General features: G+C 42.8%; 1 protein-coding gene across 1 annotated transcript in view; it reads right to left on the bottom strand.

Moving 5' to 3' along the window:
- Positions 1-27,527, bottom strand: part of KCNT1 (potassium sodium-activated channel subfamily T member 1) — a 124,375-nt gene that overhangs the window by 62,655 nt on the left and 34,193 nt on the right. Inside the window, exons 2-5 of the mRNA XM_088664964.1 lie at positions 21,492-21,533; positions 7,504-7,583; positions 1,375-1,471; positions 518-577 (exon numbers count right to left, since the gene is read on the bottom strand). Coding sequence (XP_088521090.1) covers positions 518-577; positions 1,375-1,471; positions 7,504-7,583; positions 21,492-21,533 — 279 coding nt within the window. The remainder of the gene's footprint in view (positions 1-517; positions 578-1,374; positions 1,472-7,503; positions 7,584-21,491; positions 21,534-27,527) is intronic.

Here is a 27,527-nt window from a genome sequence, read left to right as displayed (position 1 = left end):
CTTTCCTTGGGATCATCGAGCAGCAGATCATGTGGAGTGACCCATAGGGGGTGAGTCCTCCCCACACTGCGAAGTGGGATCTGAGGGCCTCCAGGCTCACCTTGGACAAGGAACTGCAGTGCACAGGTAACAAAGTTGGCCAGGCAACTGCCTGCAAAGTGGGCCTGAACAATTACTTCCAGGCTTCAGCTTCTGTGTTGGGAAAGAGATCCACTGCCCCCAAACCTGGACAGAAACGGCCAGCTGGTGTAGGCAATATTGAGCTAGTTTGACCAATGGTCAGATTTGGTAAAAGGCAGCCTCCCATGTCCTATCTATGGACCTGCATAGAGGCTCTGCCTCACTTAGTGAGCCACTTTTTTGTGCCAGGAAGGGGTATTTGAAAACATTATTATGGGGTGTAAGCAACTCCCCCACTCCCCATCAACAACATGATTTTGCCGATTATATAAACTAGCCTGTCATTTGAGCAAATCCACAGATATATAATCAGAAGGGCTGCCGGCCCCCTACTTACCAATTGATTTGTGTTGATGACTGGTTGAAAGTTGAGGAATTGTGTTTTTCGCATTCCCAGCTGAGTGAAAATAGTATAAAAATAAAATGCCTTTTAGAAACCGTATTCAGGCTACAGGAAGCTACAGCAGGGAGTTCGTATTTTAGAAGACAGCATGTTGCCTTTAATTGAAACGAGCTGTGTTAGAAAGCGCTTTGGATTGGTGGGGTTTGGGACGGAGGATTGTATTTTGCAACATGCCATTGACACAACAACAGCTCACTAGCAGTGGATGCATGTGGGGCCATCTACACATTATTCTACTTGTCCTGCGATGCCACCCCATGTTACCACATTAACGCCATCGGGAGGGGCACTCTTGAATCACAGCATGAGAAGGCAGAGACAAAACAAAACAAACAAATAAGCCTGGAACATTTGTAGTAGGAAAAGTTTTAGGATTTCAGTAGGACAGATCGTGAAGCTGAGGCTCCAATGCTTTGGCCACCTCATGAGAAGAGAAGAATCCTTGGAAAAGACCCTGATGTTGGGAAAGATGGAGGGCACTAGGAGAAGGGGACGACAGAGGACAAGATGGTTGGACAGTGTTCTCGAAGCTACGAACATGAGTTTGACCAAACTGCGGGAGGCAGTGCAAGACAGGAGTGCCTGGCGTGCTCTGGTCCATGGGGTCACGAAGAGTCGGAGACGACTAAACGACTAAACAACAAGGTCGGTTATGGCACATGCCGTGAAAGCAGAGTGTCCGCCCTGAAACTTTTGCAGGTGCAAACAACATTGACTGGCCCATCATGAACACAAATTATCATGGATGCACAATGAAACGGGCATGCTGTAGCAGAGAGAGAGGCACTCACCACCCTATCTGTTGTGGGTCATCTAGCAGAACACGGACAATGTAAAGGAGGCAGGTGAGGAGCTTCAGGGAGAAGTTGAAGAGCCGGATCCTCAGACCTGTAGCAAATGGAACAAATGAAGAGATATTGGGTAGCCCTAAAACAAAGCTCACACAAACCCAAGAGTTCCCCAGACATGTTTTTGAGCTTGTGATAACAGCAGACACGTCACTTTCAAGAACCATGGGCCATCCAGGACAGAGAACGGTGACAAGCGATGCTAATGGCCTGGAGAAGGCATTTGGTATTGCATTACATTAAAATAATTTTTAAATACCGATGTATAATTATAAATTCTCAAAAATGGTATAAAAATAACAGTAAATGATATAATCAACAAAAACATAAAGCAACAGTCCAAATAGCACAATATTAGGTTGGGGTATTGGTTTGTGTGTGGGGAATTTGATTTATGTGGAATTTTTAAAATTTGGTTGTGTACTTCTTGGTGTTTCATTTATTGCTTGTGGCTACTTTTGTTATGTTTGCAGTTATGCGTATTTTATGATGTAACCCTCCTTGTGGGTTAACTATAGAAAGGCAGCATACAAAAAAAAACTTACACACCACTTGACTGTAATAAGAAACCTCAAAGTGGTTTACGAAAAGGTAAAACAATAAAATCAAGAAAAATTCACAGCCATATGTCAAAACATACAGAAGTGGGGAAAAACGGAAGCAGATTAAAACTACCTCAACTTTCTAAGCATCTGGGTGGGCTTGTATAAACAAGAATGCTTTTAGGAGGCAATGTGGAAGTGCTGCCACACTAAATGATTGAGAGCTTACAAATGAGGAATGTTTATTATGTGGCACTTGTAGTTGCGACAGTTTTGCCGATCAAAGTGGTCAAGTAATCACATGTGGAATAAGGCAATCTTTATGCACACTTTACCCCAAAATATACATTTTTGTGCACAGAGCTGCACTGCAAAATTCAGAGAAGTGCAAATTTCAAAAGGTGGCTGGGTTTTGGTTCCTGCACCATTTTGGAAAGTGCATATTAGATAGTCCGCCTTTAACTGCAAACTGAATTTAATTTCTCTCCCCCTCCCCTTAATCCAAATGCACTACTCACACTGGGGGTGGGGGAACAAAAGGGGGAATGTTATCTCATTATGTTAAAAATGCTTCCTTCTGGGAACATCTGCTTTCAGCAACATTTAAACATCTACTGTCACTTCATCAGGAGAAACAACACACACATAGTAATTTGTGTTGCTTAATATAGCAAAGCTGCCTAAGGATCATTTCTCTGAGCTGTGTTAGCAACAATTGCCCCCCCCCAAAAGATCGACTGCCGTTTGCCCAAGAGCTTTGTGCTGCACCCAACATTATTTATCAGCTTTGTGCTTTAAATAAGCACAAATATGATAAATAAAAGAAGAAGGCATATCAGCTTGTTGAAATTATTCCACACTTCATCTTCCCGGCATGGGGAAAAGTGCAGGACAACTGTTATCAGAACACGCAGAGAAGAGAGCTCTGAGGATATTGCTTTAATTTGTTTTCCCACCCTTAATAATATGTTCATTTAAGAAGCTAGCAAAATCCTATCCATTAGTTGTAATAGTAGTATTAGCTTTGGTATTATTACAATTTATTGCCTGCCATTAACCTCAACGTCCCAGGAAAGGTTACAGCAATCAAAACACAACATCAACATTAAAATACAATATTACACAACATGCAGAGGGTAGGGATAAAAGAGCATAAGATGAGCCCTGGTGGATCAGGATGAGGCCTATGCTAGGGGTGAGGAATCTTGTTCAGTCTGAGAGCCACATCCCCTTCTGGGGGGTCAACTCACGGAGGTGGGTGGTGCCAGAGGTACAGTAAAAGCAAGCAACAAATGGAAATTTTACCTTTCTCCACCAGGCTGCTTTCTGCACACCCCTCCCTATCCTCCAAGCAAGACAAGCAAGAGGCATTGTCAGAGGTCAAGGACACATCCCAGTCAAGCAAAAATACTCAAGGAGGAAGCAAAGCAGCCCAGTGATGGTGGTGGCCTGGAAAAAAGGGGGGGCAGCTTGGAGAGAGTTTGGAGAAGGCAGTAGCGGTGCACCCCATTTCGCCACCTGAAGTGAAATGGGAAGATGCCACCCTGTTCATGAGCCAAATACCAATTCCCCCATTGCTGCCCCAGCCAAAGCCTTGCTTGCTGGGGTTGTGTGGCTTCTGGGTTCCGGCAAGATCTCACAAGAGCTGCATGAGATCTCTCTGGAACCCACTGGAGCTGCTTCCCCAGTTCAGGTGGTGGGGGCATGCCCACAGAAGTGCCTATTGGTTCCTGCCACTTGAGGCAGCTGCCTCAGTCTGCAGGGAAGACTCAAAGGGTTTGGTCTATAATAATAATAATAATAATAATAATAATAATAATAATAATAATAATATATTTATACCCCTCCATCTGGCTGGGCTTCCCCAGCCACTCTGGGCAGCTTCCAACAGAATATTAAAATACAATAGTCTATTAAACATTAAAAGCCTCCCTGAACAGGGCTGCCTTCAGATGTCTTCTAAAAGTCTGGTAGTTGTTGTTCTCTTTGACATCTGGTGGGAGGGCATTCCCTGTACCCACTGATTCACCACCACGCTGCCTTCCCCAGACAATCCACCACCACCATGGAGAGGGAGGTTTATTTCAGTTCTGGAGCCTTGCTTAGTAGGAGATGTTATGGGTAAGAAGCAGTACTGGTGGAGGAAGGGAGGTGTGGGGGGGAGCGCACCACCCCTGGCACCATTGGGGAGGGGGATACCATCATGGCCGCCCCCCCAAACGCACCGCCCACCCTCCACCGTGCCGGGCGCCATGCCCCTGCGGTCAGTGCCACGCCCCCGGAACACGCGCCACACCCTTGCAGTTGGCATGTCACACCCTCGGGATGTGTGCCAGCCACGCCCCCATCTGCTCTCTGCCCCCGGTACCGGACCATGCAGTTTCACCACCGAGAAGTAGTAAGTATAATAATGGTTCAGTGCCCCCTCTCCTTTATTGATCCTTCCCACTATAATCCTCTCCTTTCCATTCGCACACTAGCATAATGAGGCAAAACTGAGTTTGTGGAGTTTTTCCTGAAGCATCAATGTGCTCCTTCGTCAAGTTCCCATTATCTCTGCCTAGAGGGAAGACTGTGATTCTGGGGGAGGCACATCAAAGAGCCCCGCCCCACTCCTTTAAGTGCGCTTTGGTCAGATTTCTACTAAAATTGAATATGAATTTGCAAGAAGGGTTCCACCCCTCCCCCCTACGCAAAACTGGGAACTTCCTCTCCCAGAATGTTGAAAGTTAAAAAGAAGAAGAAAAAGAATCTTGCTTCTATGGAGATTGGAAAGGGCTCAGAAAACCAGTCATGTGGACATACAACGCTGTAGCATTTGCAGCCAATAGATGGAGCCATTGTTGTCCCGCAGCAGCGCTCCAGAGAAGACATACTCTTATTTGTAAAAGGAAAAGGCTTCAGGTGTGAGCAAAGCTGTATTAACAACAATTGATGGCTCAAGTTCAGAAGCAGGAATGTGTGAAAACAGATGAATCACGCTCCACATTAAATGATCTGTTACTTCCACCAGCTGTTAAATCACCACCGTTGCAACCCACAATATAAATCAAATAGATCAGCATGGTCAATTCAAGTCCAATTCAAGCTATGGCAGGATATGAAGGAGGGGTGGGATCTGAAAGCACTTTTGCATGTTTAAAAAGCTATTGGGCGCTTAGTGTCCTCTCTGTACACTTTAGGGAAGCCTTTAATGTTTAATAAATTATTGTATTTTAATACTTCTGTTGGAAGCCGCCCAGAGTGGCTGCGGAAACCCAGCCGGATGGGCGGCGTATAAATTTATTATTATTATTATTATTATTATTATTGTTGTTGTTGTTGTTGTTGTTGTTGTTGTTACACTCTGTAGGACTCACTAGCAATCTTCACTTCTGCTGGCACCAGAGTCTGCAAATTATAGACTCCCTGTGCACTCTCCCCAGTTCATACATTCCAACTGTCCTCATTTATCGGAGACAATCCCTATTGTTTTTCAATCAATCAAATTTTATTATAATGATCTCAAATCAAAGCCACTAGAATAAAGTGAACCACAAGCAATTTTACAGTTTACAGGCAAAAGGCTCTTTGGGATTCACAAAAAGCTAGGATATGAGTGTGCATCATCACACATTCACAAACACACTAGAGTGAATTACTGAGGACTAGAATGGTTGGTAGTGAGCTTTAATCACCAGGTTCCTAGCAATGCAGAATTTTGCTACACTGATGGTGATTTTGTTAGTGGAGTCTGTCAAAGGGAAGGGAGTGTAAAAAATATCTGGTCTCCCTGGGAATTTTATTAAAATAGGTGTAATGTATAAGTAGCAAATGTCCTTATAGTATAAGCAGTAGAGTAAAACACGCTTTACTATTTCAGTGCTGAATTGACAGAAGCAGACATGCTGGTTATATGGAATGTAAAGCTGATAGTAAGGCAATAAAACAGACCAAAGTGAAGGTTCTGTGTTATTTGCAAATTTAAGTATATAAGATAATCAGCAAGTGCTGTTTTTGCTACAGTTTCCAGCTGCCAGTTCCCATTTTGAGGCTTGTTCCCGAGTAAACATTGCTACCTATTATTTATTTTATTTATTAAACACCTTTACAAACCACTTCATAGCACAGAGTCATCAAGACAAGGGCAAAACAGAATGAAAAACTGAAATACAAGCTCTAAGAACAATAAAGTCAATTAAGCAACATCTGGAAGAGTAAAATCAAATTATAAATCAATCGAAGCATTTCATCAAATCATTCACAAACAGGAAGGGAAAGCCTTCCTAAGCAACACACACACACACACACACAAAACAACAGCCCACAAACACACAGCATTAAAGCAATTGCATATGTAAGAACAATTAAAGGAAACATCACATATAACAAAACAATCTCATTTATTAAAAACATTGCATATGTAGAACAACTTCAAGTAAACTTGGATACCAGTTTCAATATTCCTTCTAGCAGGCACCGAGAAGACAAAAAACATGTCCCCTGTCTCATATGCAATGGGAAGTTCAATGTTTGACCTTTAATGCAAAACTGGGGGTATGTGCATTTTTAAAAGCTGGGTTAATAAGCTGTTTTTCATAATGACAAGTGCCCATTGGGACCAGTGGGGCAGAAGGCAGGGAGCCAAATTGTAGGTGGCACCAGAGCCAATGAGAGGCAGAGCCAACTCAGTCTAGTCTTGTCCTCTGCCATCCTCCTCCCTGCTGAGCAAGGGCAATACTTTAGACTAAGGAGGAGGAAGTTGGCAGGCAAGGCCACCCCCTGGACTGGACGTAAGTAAGACATTGCTGTCAACTCTCCTGTTTTTCGCAGGAAACCCCCGAATTTAAATCCGTTTCCCACTGTTATCTCGAATTGCAAAATATCCCGTAAATCCCCCGGATTTATAAGAAAGCAGCTCCTGCTGGCCAGGGAAGCTCCTCAGCTGCATAAACGTCCTGACTCCCAGCTGGCTGCTCGCTCACTTGCTGAGTGCTGCCGGAAATCGCCTCTGTGCATGCCCAGGCATGCGCAGAAGCGATTTCTGGTGCCCAGACATGCAGACACAGGCAGCCTGGCACCGGAAGTTGCTTCTGGCATATCTGGACATGCACAGAAGTGACTTCCAGTGCTGCGCCGCTGCTGATCCCTTATTTTCCAATCCGGAAGTTGACAGCTATGAAGTAAGAAGGGAGGCAGGTGGGAGTGGCTGAGGGCAGAATGAGGTCAGTGGGACAAAGCCCCATTTGCCCTAATGGACCAACCTCCATTGGTTCAGTGCCCCATCCACACCCTTAGTTCTCCTACAGCACTTCTCAGACTGTGGGCTAGGGCCCACAAGGAGGCTACAGAGTGGTTTTTCAGGGTTAGGCTTTTGCTGCCCTAGATGCCCCCTACCACCATCACCCCACACACAGAAGACCGGGTGCCTTGAATTTGGCATGAGTACATGGAAGTATATAGATTGCCTCACATCAAGTATTTTAATAGTTCTGAACCCATATACACAAAGAAAGATAACTGCGCAGAGCCCAGTGGTGCAAACACTTACTTGATCTTTGGTTTTTGATGAAGAACAGTTTGAGGCGCTCCTTAAACGTGTTTTCATTCACATAAAACTCCACTTGGACCCTGCCAAGTGAGAAAGAAGCACGTGAGGAGTTATCCAGAGCTCTTACAATATCACTACAACCAAGTTGACACTACAATAGGGTTGGGTTGCCATACATCTGGACAGGTCTTCTATTGGGGGGGGGCTACATGTTCATCTGGACAACCGTGTGGTGAAAGGGTGCCCCAAAAAGCTCAAGAACTTTACGTGTCCAGCACCCCTACACTACACAACCTATCTGCAATTGCTGTGCCACGGCTAGTTTTGAGGGAAACATATTGACTATCCCTCCCCCTCCCTCCCCCTCCATTTATTTATTTATTTAGGGGGGGAGAGATGGGGCCTTATGGACAGATATTGTCTCTGAAAAACTAGACAAACACGCAACCTCTGCTGGTTCTCTTGCAATGGCCACATGCCATCCTGTTTTGGTCACAGTGTGGCAACTCTCCCACTGATTTTGCTATTAGTATCGAGGGAATGATATGGACATTTCGATGTTACATGCAAAATCTAAAGAGGAGATTCAGCATTAAGAAGACATGAAAAGCCCCGCTGGATCATTCTGAAGGCCCATCTAGTCCAGCAACCTCCACAGTGGCCAACCAGATGCTCCAATGGGCAGCCCGCAAGCAAGGCCTGAATGCAGCTTCCCCCACTTCTGATTCTCAGCAACTGGTGTTCAGAAGCAGGCTGTCTCCTAAAGTGGGCGAGAACATAGCCGCTGTGGCTAGTATCCATTGATATCCTTATCAATACCCCCTGTGAATTTGCCTAATCCTCTTTAAAAGCCACTGCAAGTCGGTAGCCATCACTGTTTCTCGTGGGAGCCAATTCAACACCTTTGTGAATGAAACTCAGTTTCATTGGATGTCTCTAAGTTATATTTATTATGAGAAAGGGAGACGTTTCTCCACACCCATGCCTAATCTTATAGCACTGAAACACAGGGTCCTTACAACTTGCAAACATTTCCTCATAGGGTCACCGGGGACCAGGCAGTGTCCCTTCATGATGGATAGCAACATGCAGCTCCAGGGCTATCAAGTGGCCACCCCTGCTATGCAACAAACTTTACACATGCACGCACACACACACACACACACACACACTACAAATTTAACAGGGAAAAAAAAATAAAGTTGCACCATCAGTTCACATTAGCAATAAGCATAATTCATCACTCCTAATTTCCACACATATATAAGCAGACCAAAAAATCCAAAAAGATATCCCAATGAGAGTGATGAGTATATGATATAGAAAGCACAACAATATCCTACTTTGCACCAGACTTTTTCAGTTTCTGCATAGTGGCCAATGAGAACATTTTTGGGGGGGAAGAGAGCCAAAAGCTTGGCGTTGACACTTTTCTTTTAAAACCTTTTGTCTTATTTAGAAGATAAATAATTGCCATCCTTACTTATTGCAGGTTTTTTTTTAAAAAAAGATGTCTTAAATACAAGCAGCAATTCCATTTTATTCAAGCAAGAAGCAGCTCATTAGTTACAACCAGCACTTTTTCGGGGGTGGGGGGGGAGCAGGAATACGCATACCCCTAAACATTTTGTGAAACTGAGTTTGGCCTCATTGAGGGGCAGTATTTCAATATGAGTAGGAAAATGAGAGTACCCCTACACATTTTTTGGGGTGGTGGTGGAAAGCACTGGTTACAACCAACATCTAAACACATCAAACACTAAAAATGAATCAACAATGTTTGTTTATGTAGCAGGCTGAGGAGGAGTGGAGAGAGTGGTGGTGAGAGAGTGGTGGTGCCCATTGTGTCGTTCCCCCAAACATACATACCGGTACTCACTGCCCCTTTGGTCCTGAGCTGCTGAGAATGGTTACCCTTTGATCCCTTGAAAAGTTCATGAAGCTGAAGGAGGAAGTTGGAAGAGGCTGTCTTTCCCACTTCCTTTGCCAGCTCTATGTACTTTTCAAGGCTCATATTAGTTCTACTGAGAGTGGAGAGAGGGTGTGGCGCCCACAGTACCAGCTCAAAGATGCAAACAAGAGAGTCTGAGACACTTCAAATGTTCATGTAAGCTGTGGACCCCCCCCCCGGCTGTTGCTGCACTTCAATTCCCATTAGTTAGCATGGTCATGACTATAGATACTTTGAACAATGCATTCATGTTGGGAAGCATCCTTTGAAAAACAAACAACCATTTTGAGCACACATCAATTGCTGTTCTGCCTTTGTTACACTTTTCCCTGGAGTTCCTCAGGAGGGAGGGGACCAGTATTCTGTCACAGCTACCGCTCAACAGATTTACATTTGTCAGCCTGCAAGTGTTAAAACAGTAAAAAGGTAAAGGACCCCTGATCATTAAGTTACAAATGTAACCATAAATAAAATACATAACACAAACCCACCCATGCCTTGTATTAGCTAACGAGACATAGTTCTACTGATGATACCCATAAAATACATTTGCTTGCACCACAATCTGTGCAGGGAAGAAGAAGAAGAAGAAGAAGAAGAAGAAGAAGAAGAAGAAGAAGAAGAAGAAGAAGAAGAAGAAGAAGAAGAAGAAGAAGAAGAAGAAGAAGAAGAAGAAGAAGAGTTTGGATTTGATATCCCACTTTATCACTACCCTAAGGAGTCTCAAAGCGGCTAACATTCTCCTTTCCCTTCCTCCCCCACAACAAACACTCTGTGAGGTGAGTGGGGCTGAGAGACTTCAGAGAAGTCTGACTAGCCCAAGGTCACCCAGCAGCTGCATGTGGAGGAGCGGGGAAGCGAACCCAGTTCACCAGATTACGAGTCCAGCCCTCTTAACCACTACACCACACTGGGAGAGACAACATGGTTTCCAGCATTTATCCAGGGTGTAGTTTCCTATGGATGAAGAGTGCTGGATACTGTGGAGTCTTTAAGATATATGATTTTTATTTACGGTACACATGTCTGCAACCGAGAACAAGGTGGAAGAGCTCACAGAAAACACTTCAACAGAACTTGCTTCCTCATTAGATTTCTAGGAGGGTTTCCCAAGGCCATAGCTTTGGATTCAGCACACAGCTAGACAAGCTTCTGTGTCTCTTTTCCAGCTGCCATATTCAGGCCAGGCAAATAACCATGGCAAGCTCTTGTTCACATGCCTACATGATGATGTGGTCTCCAGCCAGGCGAGCTGTTAGGAGAAAGTCTCACCTCCTCCTTTTGGAAGCATCATCAAGGAGTATGACAACATGACCAGCTCTTTGGCCATGTAACCAAGGTGATGACAGACCTGCTCAGAGACACTGACTTAGCAAGGAGACTGTTTTGGCCATTTCAGCAGTCTCTTCTACTACAAACTACCACGTTACAGATATGAACTCACAACCTTGGTTGGGACCCAGAGACTTAATGCAACTCAATGCTGCCACCCCCAATCCTATAGCAACACTAGCAGCTGTGCCAGCAGTACATGATGCTGCACATACTTTAAACTGCTGGTGAGAAAAGATAGGAAAGGAAAGAAGAGAGCTATAAAAGGAGTCATTTAATGAAGTGCTCGGAGGTGACCAGCTGTTGGGAAGGAGCCAGGAGAAGGGATCCAAAATCCTTTCCTTCAGTTATGATTTATATGTATGGGAAGAGAAAAATATCCAAGGAGTGGGGGGGGGGATGGAGAAGAAAAGCAGAGGTGGGTTTTTTTGGGGGGGGGGGTTCATATGCACACATGGCTGGGCAGGAAAGCGAAGAGAGGAATGCTTGTGGTAAACAATGTTCACATCTATTTACAATTTTGCCCCCCCCATCTCCATCTATATATATATATAAATGTAAACTGGGCATGTGGGTGGGTGTCCACTTTTCTCTGAAACCGCTTGACCGATTACGTTCAAATTTTGACACAACGTCCAAAGCGAATATGAGAGTGACCATATACAAGTTGCGTAGACAAATGTCACACCTGGGCCATGCAAACCCCCCAAAAAACCGTGTTCCAGAACTCACAAATCACCCTCAAGTGCATGCTGGGAGCACAAGAGATGCTGCCAAACAGTGCCCTCTAGCGACGGCTGCACTGGTACTGCACCTAGGAAAGCTCCCCTCAACACAGCATCTCGGCTCGGCTTTCCAGACTGGGCTGAATGGAGGTGGGGGCTTGCCTGGGTGGGGGATGGGGGGAGGGGGCGGGATAGGTCATGGGTCGGGACAGGGTGGGCCCAATCACAGGGATGAGCTGGGGTGGGGGGGGAGGGGACGGGATTCATGGGTTGGAACAGGGTATGCCCAGCCACAGGGATAAGCCGGGGGTGGGGGGAGGAGGGGATGGTACACCTCATGGCTCGGGACAGGGTGGGGACAACCACAGGGATGAGCCGGGGGTGGGGGGAGGAGGGAATGAGATAGCTCATGGGCATAACTGTCAAGTTCTCCCTTTTGCTGACAGTTCCCTTATGCTGAATAGGCTTCCTCGTGAGAAAAGGGAAAACGTGGCAGCTATGCTCATGGGTCGGGACAGGGTGGGGGGAGTCACAGGGATGAGCCTGTGTAAAAAGAACACACATAAAACATTTCAACAAAATGAAGGGGGACTCTGAAGGTGAGGAGAGTCTGAAGGGGGACTCTGAGGGTCCATTTAACAGACTGCGCCACAGTAATGTGTGGTCGGGCCAGCTAGTTATTCCATAAGGATGCTATGTGAACTGCCTCCCCCTCCTTTAAATGGTGTTGGGGCAAGCTGTGGAGGGAATAGGCAAGAAAGTGGGTGACGTGTTGAGATGGGAGAGGGTTGGTCAAGGGAGCTAATGGGAAGTTAACAAAGGGGGAGGCAGTGTTGCGAGCAGAGCAAGCAGGGGTGACAGTCCTCTCTCTCTCTCTCTCTCTCTCTCTCTCTCTCTCTCTCTCTCTCTCTCTCTCTCTCTCTCTCTCTCTCTCTCTCTCTCTCTCTCTGTGTGTGTGTGTGTGTGTGTGTGTATTGATAGGTCAATAGGTCAATAGATCAATAAATAGATATGAGAGAGATTTAACATGAAAATGATAACATGAGCATCTGTGACCATGTACGTGCCTGGCTGGCCAGTTACTAACTATAACATCTTTTGGAAAATAAGGTAGGAAGGTAGGAAATGACCAGTCTTGGCCCCGGATACCCTGGTCTGCTCATGTTGGCTCTGTTGCTGATGAGACTTTTATGCTGATGCCCTCTCGGTAGTCAGTTGGAGGTCTTGCCCCAGGCTGTGCTGCTTGGATTAACCATAGATCATCACAATAGGGGGGAAAAGGAAATATGTTCATTATATAATGAATGAGGTGAGGAACAAAAGAAACCCACTTAAGGATAAATTGATTTTAAAAAAGGAAAATCTAGCAATCACCCCAAGAAATAAAATCATTGCTAAGTACAATTCAACAAGTTACATATCTAAATTTAAAACCCCATTACAGGATTTGTTTTTATCAGCAACTACTAAAAAGAACAAGAAAGGAAATGTACAAAGCCAAGTAAAAACTAATTGAAACAACTAAATCAGTAGAGTCTTTTACATCTGCCATATATGCCAGCAGGAAGGACAGATCCTGAAGCTGAGGCTCCAATACTTTGGCCACCTCATGAGAAGAGAAGACTCCCTGGAAAAGACCCTGATGCTGAGAAAGATGGAGGGCACTAGGAGAAGGGGACGACAGAGGACAAGATGGTCGGACAGTGTTCTCAAAGCTACGAACATGAGTTTGACCAAACTGCGGGAGGCAGTGCAAGACAGGAGTGCCTGGTGTGCTCTGGTCCATGGGGTCATGAAGAGTCGGACACGACTAAACGACTAAACAACAACAACATAAGCCAGCAACCCATCTTTATACCTTGACATCCTTACTAAAGTATATCTCACTGGTGGAGAATCTGCAGTCTTCTGATGCTGTTGTACTCCAGCTCCTATCAGTCCCACTCGGCATGGCCAGTGGTCGGGGTGATGCATGTTGGAATCCAGAAACTTCTGGAGGGCAATTAAAGTTCTCTACCCATGGTCAGTATTTTGACTAATCAGTACAATAATAATAATAACAACAGATCAGTATGAATTTTCTGCTCCAAAGCCTTTTGTGTAAACAAAAAGATTACACAAATGGTAAGGGATGTTCCTTGATACTAAAAAGAAAGTCATGCCCTCTGAGAATTATTATTAAGCCAGCATCTCTCCTCCTTAATTCTGAAAGCTTGGGTGCCTCCCAAATGTTTCAGGTCTGCTCCACATTTTCAATCTGCAGCACCTGAACAGTTATTCAAATAGAAATAATGCCATGTGGTATATTTTTAAAACAAATGCGCCAAAGAGTCAAGGACACAAACTGCAAATGTTTTGAATGCAATTGGAATCATAAGAGCATAAGAACACACCCACACACCCACATACACATCCATGGAATGGAGGTAAAATCAGTTCTAGACTACATGAGGTGCCCCTTAGGGCAAAACTATCATACCTGTGTGTTTTCCTCTGCAGAACAAAAATGGGTGAGGTTTTTATTATCAGGAAATAGGCAGAGAGGAAAAGGGTTAATACCCCCCCCTTATGCTGCAATCCTATCATATTCAAGCGCTCCATTCCAGATTGCTATTAAAACTTCTATCACCTCTGCTGCCGACAGTGCATAAACTGCAGAAAATCAGAGGATGATTGTTCCTAGCTATTGTTTTTAGAAGGTCACCAGGGTTTGGGAGGTGGATGTGATTTGGCTAAAGTTGTTAGGCTCATGGATTCCATTAAGGGACTTTCTATTTTTTTTCCTCCATACTGTATAATTACATGGCCTGTCCAGGACACAATAGAATTAAACAGGCTGGTAGTTTCAGCACCACAGATAGTTCCAAGTGAGCAAACTGTTCCAAGGAAGGCTGAGAGCGAACTGGGAACTTTCAAGTCTCTGCTTCCAGTGTTGCTGAACTGATAGTTCCTTCCAACCTCTCCATGAAGATTGAATCCAGGTGGATACTCTAGGCAGGGGTACAAGCAGATTGCAAGGTTTCCCCTACTGTGTAAACTCCCGGACTAGATATTCAACTTTCAGAACCCTTGGACCCTTCTGCTTTTAAGGCTACAAAGAACTACCGTAGTTCTGACTGTGAGCGCACAGCTCTCAGGTCCTGATAGACAAGGTGGGGAACCAATGGCCCTGCTGATTAACCATTGGCCAGGGCTTGGTGGGAGTTGCCACCCTACCACATCAGGAGAGCTGCAGGTTCCCCACTCCTGGAAGGCTAGAACAGGGATGGAGAACCTGTGGACCTTTTTTTAAAAAAAAATAAATTAATTTTTATTAGTTTCCGCATACCACATATTCCATTATCAAACATTTGGGCTCATTACATTCATTACAAATTCTCTATAATTCTCAAATGAAAATTCAACTTAGTATAGTAATAATAACAACAACTCTTAAAGTTCAAACCTAAAGTTACAAAAATTCCCGATGATCGACTTCCACACTACTTTCTTCTGCTGTTTTTATATTCATGTGTTTGGTTGCGCGGTATAACATTCCTTATCGTTTCAGTCTATTTTCAACATTATTCATATCGTTTTTAAACCTTCATCCTCTTTCTTTTTGTACTTATATTTTCTTGTTTAATCCTCTTTTTGTATATATATAAATATATATATATATATATATATATGCGTATTTATTTATTTACTATACATTGTACTTGTATTTTCTATCTGTATGTCCAATGAAGATTTCTAATTTGTTGTTGTGGGTTTGTTTCCTTCTGTGAGTAATTTCTTATTTAAGATATTATTTTGTCTCAACTATCTTATCTATATATGCTATAAATTTTCCCCATTCTTTCATGTACACCCTGCTGCCTTGCTGTCTTATTCTCGATATTAGTTTTGCAATTTCCAGATATTCCATCATTTTCTTTCTCCAGTCTTCTACTGATGGAATTAACTCTTGTTTCCAGACCTGAGCTAGAATTACCCTCGCTCCTGTAGTCGCATATAGGAACCATTTCACATCATCCTTCGCAACATCTTTCCCCACCATTCCCAACAGGAATGCCTCCGGCTTCTTTTTTATTGTATATTTAAGAATCTTTTTGATCTCATTATATATATCCTCCCAATATTTCTTGACTCTTTCACAGGACCACCACATGTGTATGAAGTTGCCTTCCTTAGATTTACATTTCCAACATTTTGTATCTCCTGACTTGTACATTTTGTATAGCTTAGTTGGTGTAAGGTACCACCTGTATATCATTTTGTACATATTTTCTTTTAAGATTGTGCAAGCCGTAAATTTCATTCCTACATTCCATAGTTTAAACCACTCTGCATATTCTATATTGTGTCTCAGATCCATCGCCCATTCAATCATCACACTCTTTGTTTCTTCATCTTCAGTGTTCCATTCCAGTAGGAAATCATAAATTTTAGATGTTTTTCCCCTCACTTGATAATACTGTTTTTTCTAATATTGTCTTAGAATGCTCAAATCCTTTTGATTTCCTATCCTTTGTGAACACACTGTATATTTGTTGGTATTCCCACCAGCCCTGTAGATGTTCTTTAAGTTCTTCATATGGTTTCATCTTTAGCTCATTGTCTTGCTCTGTCAGGTTATCTCTATACGTTAACCATTTTGTTTTCATGTTTATTTTTTTCACTGACAGGGCCTCCTGGGGTGATAGCCAACCTGGCGTTTTCCTTTCAAACCATTCTTTATATTTGGACCAGACTTCGAATAACGATTTTTTTTTTACACAGTGGTTTAAAAAATCCTTATGTACCCTCACCTTATCGTACCCAAGATACGCATGCCAGCCATACCGATTTTGAAATCCCTCTAAGCACTTCTGCATTGTCTAATTTCAACCATTCCTTCAACCATACTATACATGATGACTCGTAATATAGTTTAAGGTCAGGTAATGAGAAGCCTTCCCTTTCTTTTTTGTCAGTTAGGATTTTATATTTTACTCTGGGCTTCTTGCCTTGCCAGATGAATCTCGTAATTACCTTCTGCCAGTCCTTGAAATGGTTGTTTCCCGTAATAATTGGTACTGTTTGAAATAAGAATAACATTTTGGGAAGTACCATCATTTTAATTACTGACATTCTTCCCAGCCAAGACAACTTCAGTTTACTCCATACTTCCAGGTTCAGTTTGACCTCTTTCCAAGTTGTTAAGTAATTGTCCTTAAATAAATTTACATTTTTGGGGGATAGCCAAATGCCCAAATATTTTACCTTTTTTGTAGCCGTTATTCCCGTTTCTGTTTGAATCTGATCTATTTGCTCCACTCTTACATTTCTAAACATCATTTTTGTTTTATTTCTATTTAATTTTAAGCCGGCCAATGTTCTGAATTCTTCAATTGCTTTCAAGGCCTCCGGCACTGCAGTTTGAAGATCTTATAACGTTAAAACTACGTCATCTGCAAACGCCTTCGTTTTATATTCTCTTGTGCCGTGTTTAATTCCTGTGATGCTTGGTGTTTTTCTTATTTTCTGGAGCAATATTTCTAATGTTGCTATAAAAAGAAGAGGCGATAAAGGGCAGCCTTGCCTTGTCCCTTTAGAAATATGGAAACTTTCTGTTAAGTCATTATTTATAATTAATTTTGCCTGTTGTTCTTTATATATCGCTCCTACACATCTTCTGAATGTTTCACCTACCCCCATCATTTCAAGATTTTTTCTCATGAAGAGCCAAGATACATTATCGAATGCCTTTTCGGCATCGATGAAAATCAGAGCCGCTTGTTTATTTATTTTAGTTTCTAGGTATTCGATTATATTTAGAATATTTCTCCTACCTGGTGTCCAGGTAGGAATCCGTTCTGATCATGGTGAATTTGTTGTGCCAGTATCACTTTAAATCTTTGCACCAATATATTTGTAAATAATTTATAATCATTGTTAAGCAGTGATATTGGCCTGTAGTTCTTAACATTAGTTGGATCAGAACCTTGTTTATGTATAAGAGTGATGTGTGCTTCTTCCCAGGTTTTCGGCAGTTGTCCCTTTGTCATTATGTTGTTCATCACCTCCTTGAGAGGAGGGATTAGTTGTTGGCTTAGTTTTTTATAGTAACTAATAGGTAAGCCATCAGGCCCCGGCACTTTCCCATTTTTTCCTCTTTTTATTGCCTCTAGAATTTTATCTTCTGTAATTGGACCTTTAAATATTGATGGGCCATTGTCCCAGGGCTGATGGGAGTTGTAGTCTCAAGCACTCACAGGAAACTGGAAGAAACTGATATGCCCATGGAGGAGACTAATGAGGCCGCTTGAAAATGAACAGCCCATAGCAGCATTTATTTCAAGTAACTGGTAACTGCCCGAAGTCCCTTGCCATATAGCCACATCACCACCAATTTTGTTGAGCACTTCCTTGTAAGTAAAAAATGACACATCATTGTCAAGCCAAATGCATGGAGCCACATGCAGCAACATAATTAGCCCCAGCATTTGATGAATTTATTGGACAATATTCCATTGAATCCCCAAATCTATTTAACAACTGCTACTTTCATAAATGGAAGGGGTGACATCTGTTCTCCAGCAGTTAATTGCAAACAGCTGCTTTCTCTGGGGATGCAATACTGGTATACAGCAATAGCAGGCACTAGTCTTTTCAGATCCAGGGCCCATGTTAAAGCACAATCTGCAAGATATTGAACCTGGGACTTTTTGCATGCAAAGCAGATTTTCTACCACCAAGCTACAGCCCGTACCTTTCAAAGAACATAGGAAGCTAAAACATTGCCCTATTTTGCTCACTATTGTCTCTCCCAGTCCTACCTGGTGATGCCAGGGATTGAACCTGAGAACGTCTGCATGCAGAGCAGATGCTCTACCACTGTACATACCCCCAGGCCTGAAAGAAGGGGTCAGAGATATGTAAGGTGGCTGGTCTGATGATCCAACAGACACACTCCACTTTCAGAACTGATTTCCCTGAGATGAAATGTATTTGAGAGAGACCATGGTCCTAGTTTCTTCTATATATTTTTTACTTGCTGGGGCTTCAGTCAAAACCTGCAGGCTGAAATTGTAGGTACTTAGTATATATCACCGTGCAGTACAGACATGACTAGTCTGGCAAGACAGCTGGTTGAAAGAATACGAGCTTAAGGTTTATTACTCCTGGCAAACAAAGCCATTCTAAGTACAAGCTTTTATACGGTAAAAATGGAGTCATAATAACCTTATGACACTAACATTAAAGAAGCAGCAGGAAGGAAGTGAAGCCTGAGAGCCAAAACAATCCACATACTAGTTACAGGTAGGTAGCCGTGTTGGTCTGAGTCGAAGCAAAATAAAAAAAAAATTCCTTCAGTAGCACCTTAAAGACCAACTAAGTTTATATTTTGGTATGAGCTTTCGTGTGCATGCACGAAAGTCATTATTTATATAATGAAGAATATATCTGAAGAAGTGTGCATGCACACGAAAGCTCATACCAAAATATAAACTTAGTTGGTCTTTAAGGTGCTACTGAAGGAATCCACATACTGTACCACATGGTATCTGAAGAAGTGTGCATGCACACGAAAGCTCATACCCAGAACAAACTTAGTTGGTCTTAGTCTAAGGTGCTACTGGACAATTTTTAAAAAAATTAAATCTACATACAGTTACTCAAGAAGGAATCAGTGAGGGAAGAATAAGTTGTCTTTCTGTCAACTGTCAACTGTCTATTGCGAGTGTTGTTGCTTCACTCCCAACAGAAATAATCTTGAGAGACCATCTGAGAAATGTCCATTGTGGCTGCTGAAAAAGTGCTTGCCTGTGAGGATGAATCTTCATAGGTTGGGCATTAGTGTGATGACTTTTTTACAACCTCATTTCCCTGTATCATAATTTGATGAGCTTTCATTAAAGATTAGATAAAATCTTACTTTCAAAGAGATTTGATTAAAAAAAAAACCTCACACACAAAATGATTTTAAAAATTTTATTTATCAGTTTTTTGACCATTTTTGAAGTCACTGTAAGCAGATATAAAATTGAACCCAAGCTTTAGAGTCACATATATACAACATTTTATAGGGTCATCAAACACACAAGGAAGCTTTTTTTTTAGCTGCAGTAACAGTATAGATGCCACTAGAGGACAATGTTTTGCTACCTCTCCTGTAGGTTCTTTTCGCAGCATGCCCGGCAGGGTCTGCTGGCTGAGTTTTGAGGTCCCAAAAAGGGGCTTTTACCTTGTGCAGGTGTGACATTTGTATACCCTATGTTGCTAAGAACACTCCCCATTGTGGAATGTGGTGTTGTTTCCAAACTTGATACGAAATATATGTAGAATTGTTAATACAATTTTATGAAATGGTAAAACGGCATACAAAAAAATGGTTTGTGCATAACCTTTTTTAAATATTTCAATGGAATAAACCTCACTTTAGTCATTAATAGGCAAACGTTCATCCATTTGTGCTACAGGAAATAATTTTTGAGAAAAAAATTGAAAAAGTCATCACCCTATTGGGCATCTATGTTCTCTGAGACAGAGAGTTATATATTCCTTGCCAGCCCTGACAGTAAGCAAGGAAAACACACAAATTCTTTCTTACATAATGAATGTAGGCTAATGACTCGTATGGTATAAAGCAGAGAGTTATAGAGGAAAAGTCACTAAAGATACAGAAAGAAAAAAAATGTTGATGGGAGCATTCTCAGGAAAGACTGTGATCTACAGTCTTGGGGATCTACAGCAGGCACCCCCAAACTTCGGCCCTCCAGATGTTTTGGACTACAGTTCCCATAATCCCTGACCACTGGTCCTGTTAGCTAGGGATCATGGGAGTTGTAGGCCAAAACATCTGGAGGGCCACAGTTTGGGGATGCCTGATCTACGGCCTGTTTTATATATGTTTAGCCGACATGGCTTCCCCCAAAGAATCCTGGGAACTGTAGTCCGGTGATACACTCAGAGTTCATTAGTGATCTCTAAATCTTTTCCACATCATAGAACTACAGTTGGCAGAATCCCCCAGGGAGAGGAAATGGAAGTTTGTTTACTTAACAAGATTTCTATAACGATCAACAAACATACCGTACCTCTAAGCAAGTTTACATGAAACAATATGAAATACTCATTAAGGAAATACTAATTTAATCAACAGTCTTTGAAAACAACTAGACATAATAAAGTTATCAAATCGTAAGATAAAATCAACTGTTTAAAAAACAAATATATATAATAAAATTACATGTCTGAATTAGCTGACCTAAACTAAAAAGTTTTCAGCAGGTGTTGAAAGTGATACAATGAAGGGACTGCCTAATATCAACAGGCAAGAAGTCCCAGAGAGTTGGCACTGCCACACTAAAAGATCCATAACATACTGGAGATCCTGAGTCACAAGGTGGTTAGGCTGGCCTCGACCAGGACCAGGACTCAGTACTGGCCCCGACCTGGTGGAACGCTCTGTCTCAGGAGACTAGGGCCCTATGGGATTTGTCATCTTTTCATAGGACCTGCAAGACAGAGCTGTTCCGCTTGGCCTTTGGACTGATGCAGTCTGACCCCGGGGTTACGCTCCCCTAAGGTTTTATCTTATAATGGTTTTATCTTACTTGTAGATTTTTCATTTTAAAATTGAATTTTAACATTGTATTAATCTGCATTTTAATTGAATTGTTTCTTTTATACTTGCATTGATATTTTTGTTGTTAGCCGCCCTGAGCCCGGTCTTGACTGGGAAGGGTGGGGTATAAATAAAATTATTATTATTATTCCTCAAATGCATGGAACAGATGTTGTTACATAACACTTGTGAAAGTCCCAGTTCTGGTTTTAATAGTTTGAAACCAATTTAAGCTTCTGGCCCCTTGCTTAAAAACTGCTCACATTCTTTCACTTTCACTCACAATCCTCAGTGAATAACCTTAAGAAGAATAGAATGCAAATGAGTTTCTCAAACCAGAGTACTGTTGCCTTCTTGAAGCGCATGCAGTTTGGAGCTCACTTACTGTGAAAGGGATGAATCCATACTGAAGTCTTCGGTATGTGGCCTATGGACATGGGGCAAAAGGAGCATTAACAGGTCAGGCACACATCAACAGAACATTTAGAGGGTTATTGGACACAACCGGTAGAAATGGACAGGATGGAGTGGTGCAAAAGTCTATCGGCACTGGAAGACATACCACCAAGATGACCAAGGAATACTTCAATGGAGTCGCAGCTCTCATGTGAGTTGGAACAATAAAAGAACCCCTTCCATTACCAAACCACAGAAGACAGGAGGTGCCAACTTGTGAAAGTATCAGATTGGCCAAATCTACATTGTCCAATTCTCAAGACATGGCTGGAGTAGTTTGTCAGGAGACTATGGGGAAGTCTCACCCATGTGGATAAAGAAGTGCATGCCCCACCCTGAAAGTAAATAGAGTTGACTCTCTTCCTCAAAGAGGGAGGGCCTGTAGTCCTCCAGATGTAATTGGACTATAGCTCCTACCAGCGCCTGACCAATGGTCATGTAGGCTGGGTTGATGGGAGTTGTAGTCTAGCAAGATCTGAAGGGCCATAGCTGCTATCCCTGCTATACAAACTCTTCTTGGGACTCCTGAATATCAGACATTGCTAATTTGAACTAGCTAATATGAAAAGTGGTCTTCATCTGTAACGCAGACAACCAGAGTGAGGAACCTGTGGCTCTCCAGATGATGTCAGACAACAACTCCCATCATCATCCCTGACCAATGGTTATACATTTCGGGGCTAATGTCAGTTGTAGTCCAGAAAAACATCTGGAGAGACACAGGTCTGGAGAGACATTTGGAAGGAGCAGGAAGTTTGGATGTTTCACACTTCCTGCATCCATATTCCTTTGTGACTTTTCTAATGCAGAGAGTTCTGGGGTATGTGCGTGGACATTCTGTTTCAGATGGGACAGAGATGTAAGGGAGACAGGAAGTGTGGATGCTCACGTACTTCCCCAGAATCTGCCATTGTCTTTCAAGTAGTCCCAGCCCTAAAGCTCAAACTGGGCTGATGTAGAGTTGACTGTGGAATTAATTTGTCTGATTCTATGGTTCTTCACTAGAAACTGGAAGAGGGGCAAAATAAAAGCTTCTGAATGTTGATGTTCAGCATGAGCAGGGCACATCACTTGTACCGCCACTGATACCAGTAGTCATATCAGCAACACACAGAGACAGAAGGGAGTGCTCACCAGCTGCAGGATCTGATGACTGCCAGAAGATTCTGCACATTCTAATCCCCAATGAAGGTGGCAGAAGAGTACTACTGAAAACTCTGTAGTGTGTGTGTGTGTGTGTGTGTGTGTGTGTGTGTGTGTGTGTGTGGTGTGTATCTACTCACTGTAGAAATAATCCTCATAGACCAAGGAACTGCTACTGAGAGCTGTCACATTCTTTTGCTAGGTCAGCGTGAGTACAGTAAATATTTTACAACTGTACTATGCTCATTTGGGATTGCTTTGACTATTGTTCAGGCCTATTGCACTGAAGTTCATCTCTCCCTTTTAGTGAAGAACCATCAAATAGAGGGGTGAGGAACCCTTTTCAGATAGAGGGCTGCACTCTCTTCCCGGGGAACTTTCCCAGAGCCACATGTCAGTAGTGGGTGGGGTCAGAGGCAAACATGGGCTGAGCAGCTGCTATACCTTTCCCCTTTGTACAGTAGACTAGTTTCTACACATACTTACATATCCCTCTCTGCCCTCCATCCAGGCAAGCAAGAGCAATTATCAGAGGACACATCCCAACCAAGCAAAGACACTCAAGGGGAGTGCAAAGCAGGGCTGGTGAGGAGTGTCATCTGGGGAGAAAGGGTGTGGCTAGGGAGAGAGGATCAGACAGAGGGTCTGGAGGGCTGTATTTGGCCCCTAGGCCTTAAAGGTAAAGGGTAAAGGGACCCCTGACCATTAGGTCCAGTCATGACCGACTCTGGGGTTGCGGCACTCATCTCTCTTTATTGGCCGATGGAGCCGGCGTACAGCTTCCAGGTCATGTGGCCAGCATGACAAAGCCGCTTCTGGTGAACCAGAGCAGCACGGAAATGCCGTTTACCTTCCCGCTGGAGTGGTACCCATTTATCTACTTGCACTTGATGTGCTTTCGAACTGCTAGGTGGGCAGGAGCTGGAACCAAACAATGGGAGTTCACCCTGTCATGGGGATTCAAACCGCTGACCTTCTGATCGGCAAGCCCTAGGCTCTGTGGTTTAACCCACAGTGCCACCCGCACTAGGCCTTGGGTCCCCCCAAATAATAATAATAATAATAATAATAATAATAATAATAATAATACTTATCATCATTACCACCACCCATCCTTTACCATAAGGTGTCAGGGCAGGACAAAGCAATTTAAAAACAAAAAATATACTCAGAAGCAGTTCAATCAAGTCCAATGGGGCTTTATTCCAAGATTACACACTGGTGCACTGTTCAGATAACTGGAATCTGTGCACAATCAGTGTGTTTGTGTGCTAGGATGAGAAGCAGAAATCATATCTGAGCCTGTCTATATAAAACTGTCCTGGACACCAGAAGTTCTGCATGCAACTATTGGATCAAGGCATGGTGATCCTTGGGGGGGGGGGAGGTGTTGATTGTACAACCGACATTTGCTTGGGCAACTGATTGCACACAGCTGATATATGTGTATGGAGGGCTGCCAAGAGGAAATGTTTTTGCAAGTTTTGTACACAGAATGCATATTTTATCCTCCTTATACAGTATACTATCAATGTGTATAAGAGCATAAGGGATAATTTCAACAAATGGGAGATAAGAGATTAAGGGAAATGAGGGAAGAATATGCATCCTTTTCCAGATACATTATGTGTAAGGCTTAATTGCAGTGGCTTATAACCAATGAAAAGTTGCTTATTGGGAACTGGGGCCTTTTAGATGCTGCTGTGCTACAACCCCCTTTATTCCCTACCACTGGCTATGCTGGTTGGGGCTGATGAGAGCTGGAATAAAACAAAAAACAAAAACTGGAGGACCACAGGATTCCCATCTCTGGGTTGTGTCAAAGGGGTCACGTAAAAGGTGAATTCCAAGAAGGGGTATTGATCTTGTATCACAAGGTTGCAGTACCATGTGATTCAATCTCAGGCTTCAGTTTTGAAAGGATATTTATTGCATTTTCTTCATTTGCACAGACATAATAGGAGGATAAGACAATTCTCCCGGTGCATTTCAGCACTTGTTTCCATAGCAATTAGCATTAGACTTGAAAGCGTAATGTGATTATCATACTCCCCTAAGGAGCACTCTTTTCTTTTGTGCTCTGTGTTTGGGGTGCCACTTTAACCCCTTCCTCCTACTTGGTTCAACGTTCATGTATATGTCATCTTGGTTGCAATATTAATACTTGCTTATTTGAGAGTAAGCCACACTGAACTCAGCGTGACTTAAGAACATAGGAAGTTTGCCTTGTACTAAAGCAAGACCATTGGTCCATCTAGCTCAGTACTGTCTGCATGGACTGGCAGGGGTTGTATAGGATTTCAGACAGAGTTTCTCTCCTAGCCCTTCCTGGAGATATCGGGAATTGAATCTGGGACCTTCTGCATGCAAAGCAGATGCTCTATCACTGAGCTTGGCCCCATCTATAGGATCTTGCTATCATTCTCGAAGCTTGACAATATACAGGTTCATGGAAAAGTCATGGTAGGGCAAGTGATGGGATTTGTGTTGTGGGTCTTTATATGTCATACTCTGTCTATTGAGCTACTAAAAATTAAAATTAAAATGTTAATAAAAATGTAAGGAGAATTACATGATTTGAAATGCCTTTATCACATTTTTTCAGGGAAGCACCAAAATACACCTCCAATCCTTACGTTGTCTTGACATGGTTCTTCTCAGCAACCTTCCTCCATTTCCACAGTCCTCACCCTCATTTGCCTACACTGCCACTTGCTCCTATTGGTTGAGCCAGTCCATGTGATTTTCTGATGGCTTACCAATGTTGGTATTTCTTATACACTGGATACAGCCATGGGTGTAGCCAAGGGGGAAGGGCAGGGGGCGGCAGCTGCCCTCCAAGTCAAGTAAATCAATAACAATACTTAACTGAGGTTCTGCCCCCAACCAACATGAAGCCTGCCCCCCTAACATAAATCCTGGCTACATCCATGCATATAGCAGATGTTCATAAACAAAGTCTCATGAGTTGTCACATCCAGCTGGATTCAACAGTAGTGTGGGCAAGTGAGGGCAAGCACACTGAGGGCAAAAAAGGAGGAAGGAAAAGGGGGAGCCTATATCAGGCCAATGACCCATCTAGCCCAGGATCCTGTTCTCAGGATGACAGCTAGATGGAAACCTGAAAGTAGAACCTAAGCACTTTCCCTGCTTGTGATTCCCAGGTATTCTGAGGCAAAATGCCTCTAACAGTGAAGGTAGAATACAGCCATGGAGGTTAGTAGACATGGTTAACCTTATTTTCCATGAATTTGTCTCATGCCCTTTTAAAGCCTTCCAAGTTGCTGGTCATTGCTACTTCATGTAGAAGTGCGTTGCGCAGTTTAACTAAGTCCCTTTGTCCCTTTGTCTACCTTAAATCCTCCAACATTCAGCTTCATTGGATGGTCCCAAGTTCTAATATTATCAGAGAGGTAGGAAAACTTTAAGCATGCCATTGTTGACCAACAAGGTTCTTTTCTCTGATCGCTCATGTCAGGGTAGCCACAGAAAACTGCTGAAATAATGTTTAGTGGGGCAATTTAAAAAAAAATAATTATGGTGGAAGGACATAGTTCCTCTGCACTAAATGTGCTACTTTTGAAGCAAATATGGAAACACAGGAGTAACTCTCATTAACAGTACAATGGGACTTACTCCTAGGTGTGTAAAGGATTCCAAGTTAAGTTATTGCATTTTTTAAAAAAAAGTTAAATCTGCTGGGTGGGGGGCATTCTGCTAGCATGGCAGAGGGTGTGGTTGCACCAAATTTATTCCATGGACATCCATTTTACATCTTACATTATTTATCCACGAGAAAGAGAAAGAGAGAGAGAGAGAGGAATAAGGAAACAGCGATAGAGTGATGGACAAGAGATGAATGGACATAAGAAGAAACCAATATAATCAGAGGAAAGTTTCCATTCCAAATAGTTACAAATATATGTATGTACTGCATATTTCCCAGTGTGTAAGTTTGACACCTGCTGATGTTGACCCTGCCATCATAGAAAACGTCCACTCTTAATGATATTAAGTAATTCCCAGAGAATTTTTATGGCTGAGGATGCCCCCTAAAGCAGCCATAGGCAAACTCTGGCCCTCCAGATGTTTGGGACTACAATTCCCATCATCCCTGACCTGGTCCTGTTAGCTAGGGATGATGGGAATTGTAGTCCCAAACATCTGGAGGGCCAGAGTTTGCCTATGCCTGCCCTAAAGGCAGGTCTACACCCACCCACACACCATTTAAATCAACCTTAGGTAGCTCAAGAAAACTTTGATGTGCATTACATTGAGAAAAATGCACCAGCTTCTTGAATTCAGCTGAGCTCTTCTGATGTTCTTCTGACGTTCTTAAGATTCCTGCTGGATGAAAGCAAAGGCCTATCTTGTTCAACTCCCTGTCATGGCCAACCAGATTCCCCACCTGCAATTCCCAACAACTGGTATTCAGCAATGGGCCGTTACCACAAAATCTATGAGACACATCTTTCAACAGCTATTTTACTTTCCTGGATTTACTTGTTTAAGAATTTTGTTGCCTACAAAGTCCCAGGACGGGCTACAACCATTTGACCAGATAATGATAAAATCTAATGAAACGATTTTAAAAATGAAACCAAAAAGAAACCGAGGTCATTTTACAAGAAACACAAAAGTGAAGAGGTTGGGCTTTCAACAAACTACCGTATGTAAACTTCATAATCAGCAGGGCTTTTTTTCCAGACAGAACTTGCTGGAACTCACTTCCAGCACCCCTCAGGTGAGCACCATTGCCATTATAAGAGAACAAGGGAGGTGTTCATCATGAGTTCTAGCACTTCTTTTTCTAGATAAATAA

This window comes from Zootoca vivipara, chromosome Z2 (assembly GCF_965207765.1).
Source record: "Zootoca vivipara chromosome Z2, rZooViv2.hap1.1, whole genome shotgun sequence".
Taxonomy (NCBI): Eukaryota; Metazoa; Chordata; class Lepidosauria; order Squamata; family Lacertidae; genus Zootoca; species Zootoca vivipara.
This window is presented reverse-complemented; position numbering and strand designations above follow the sequence as displayed.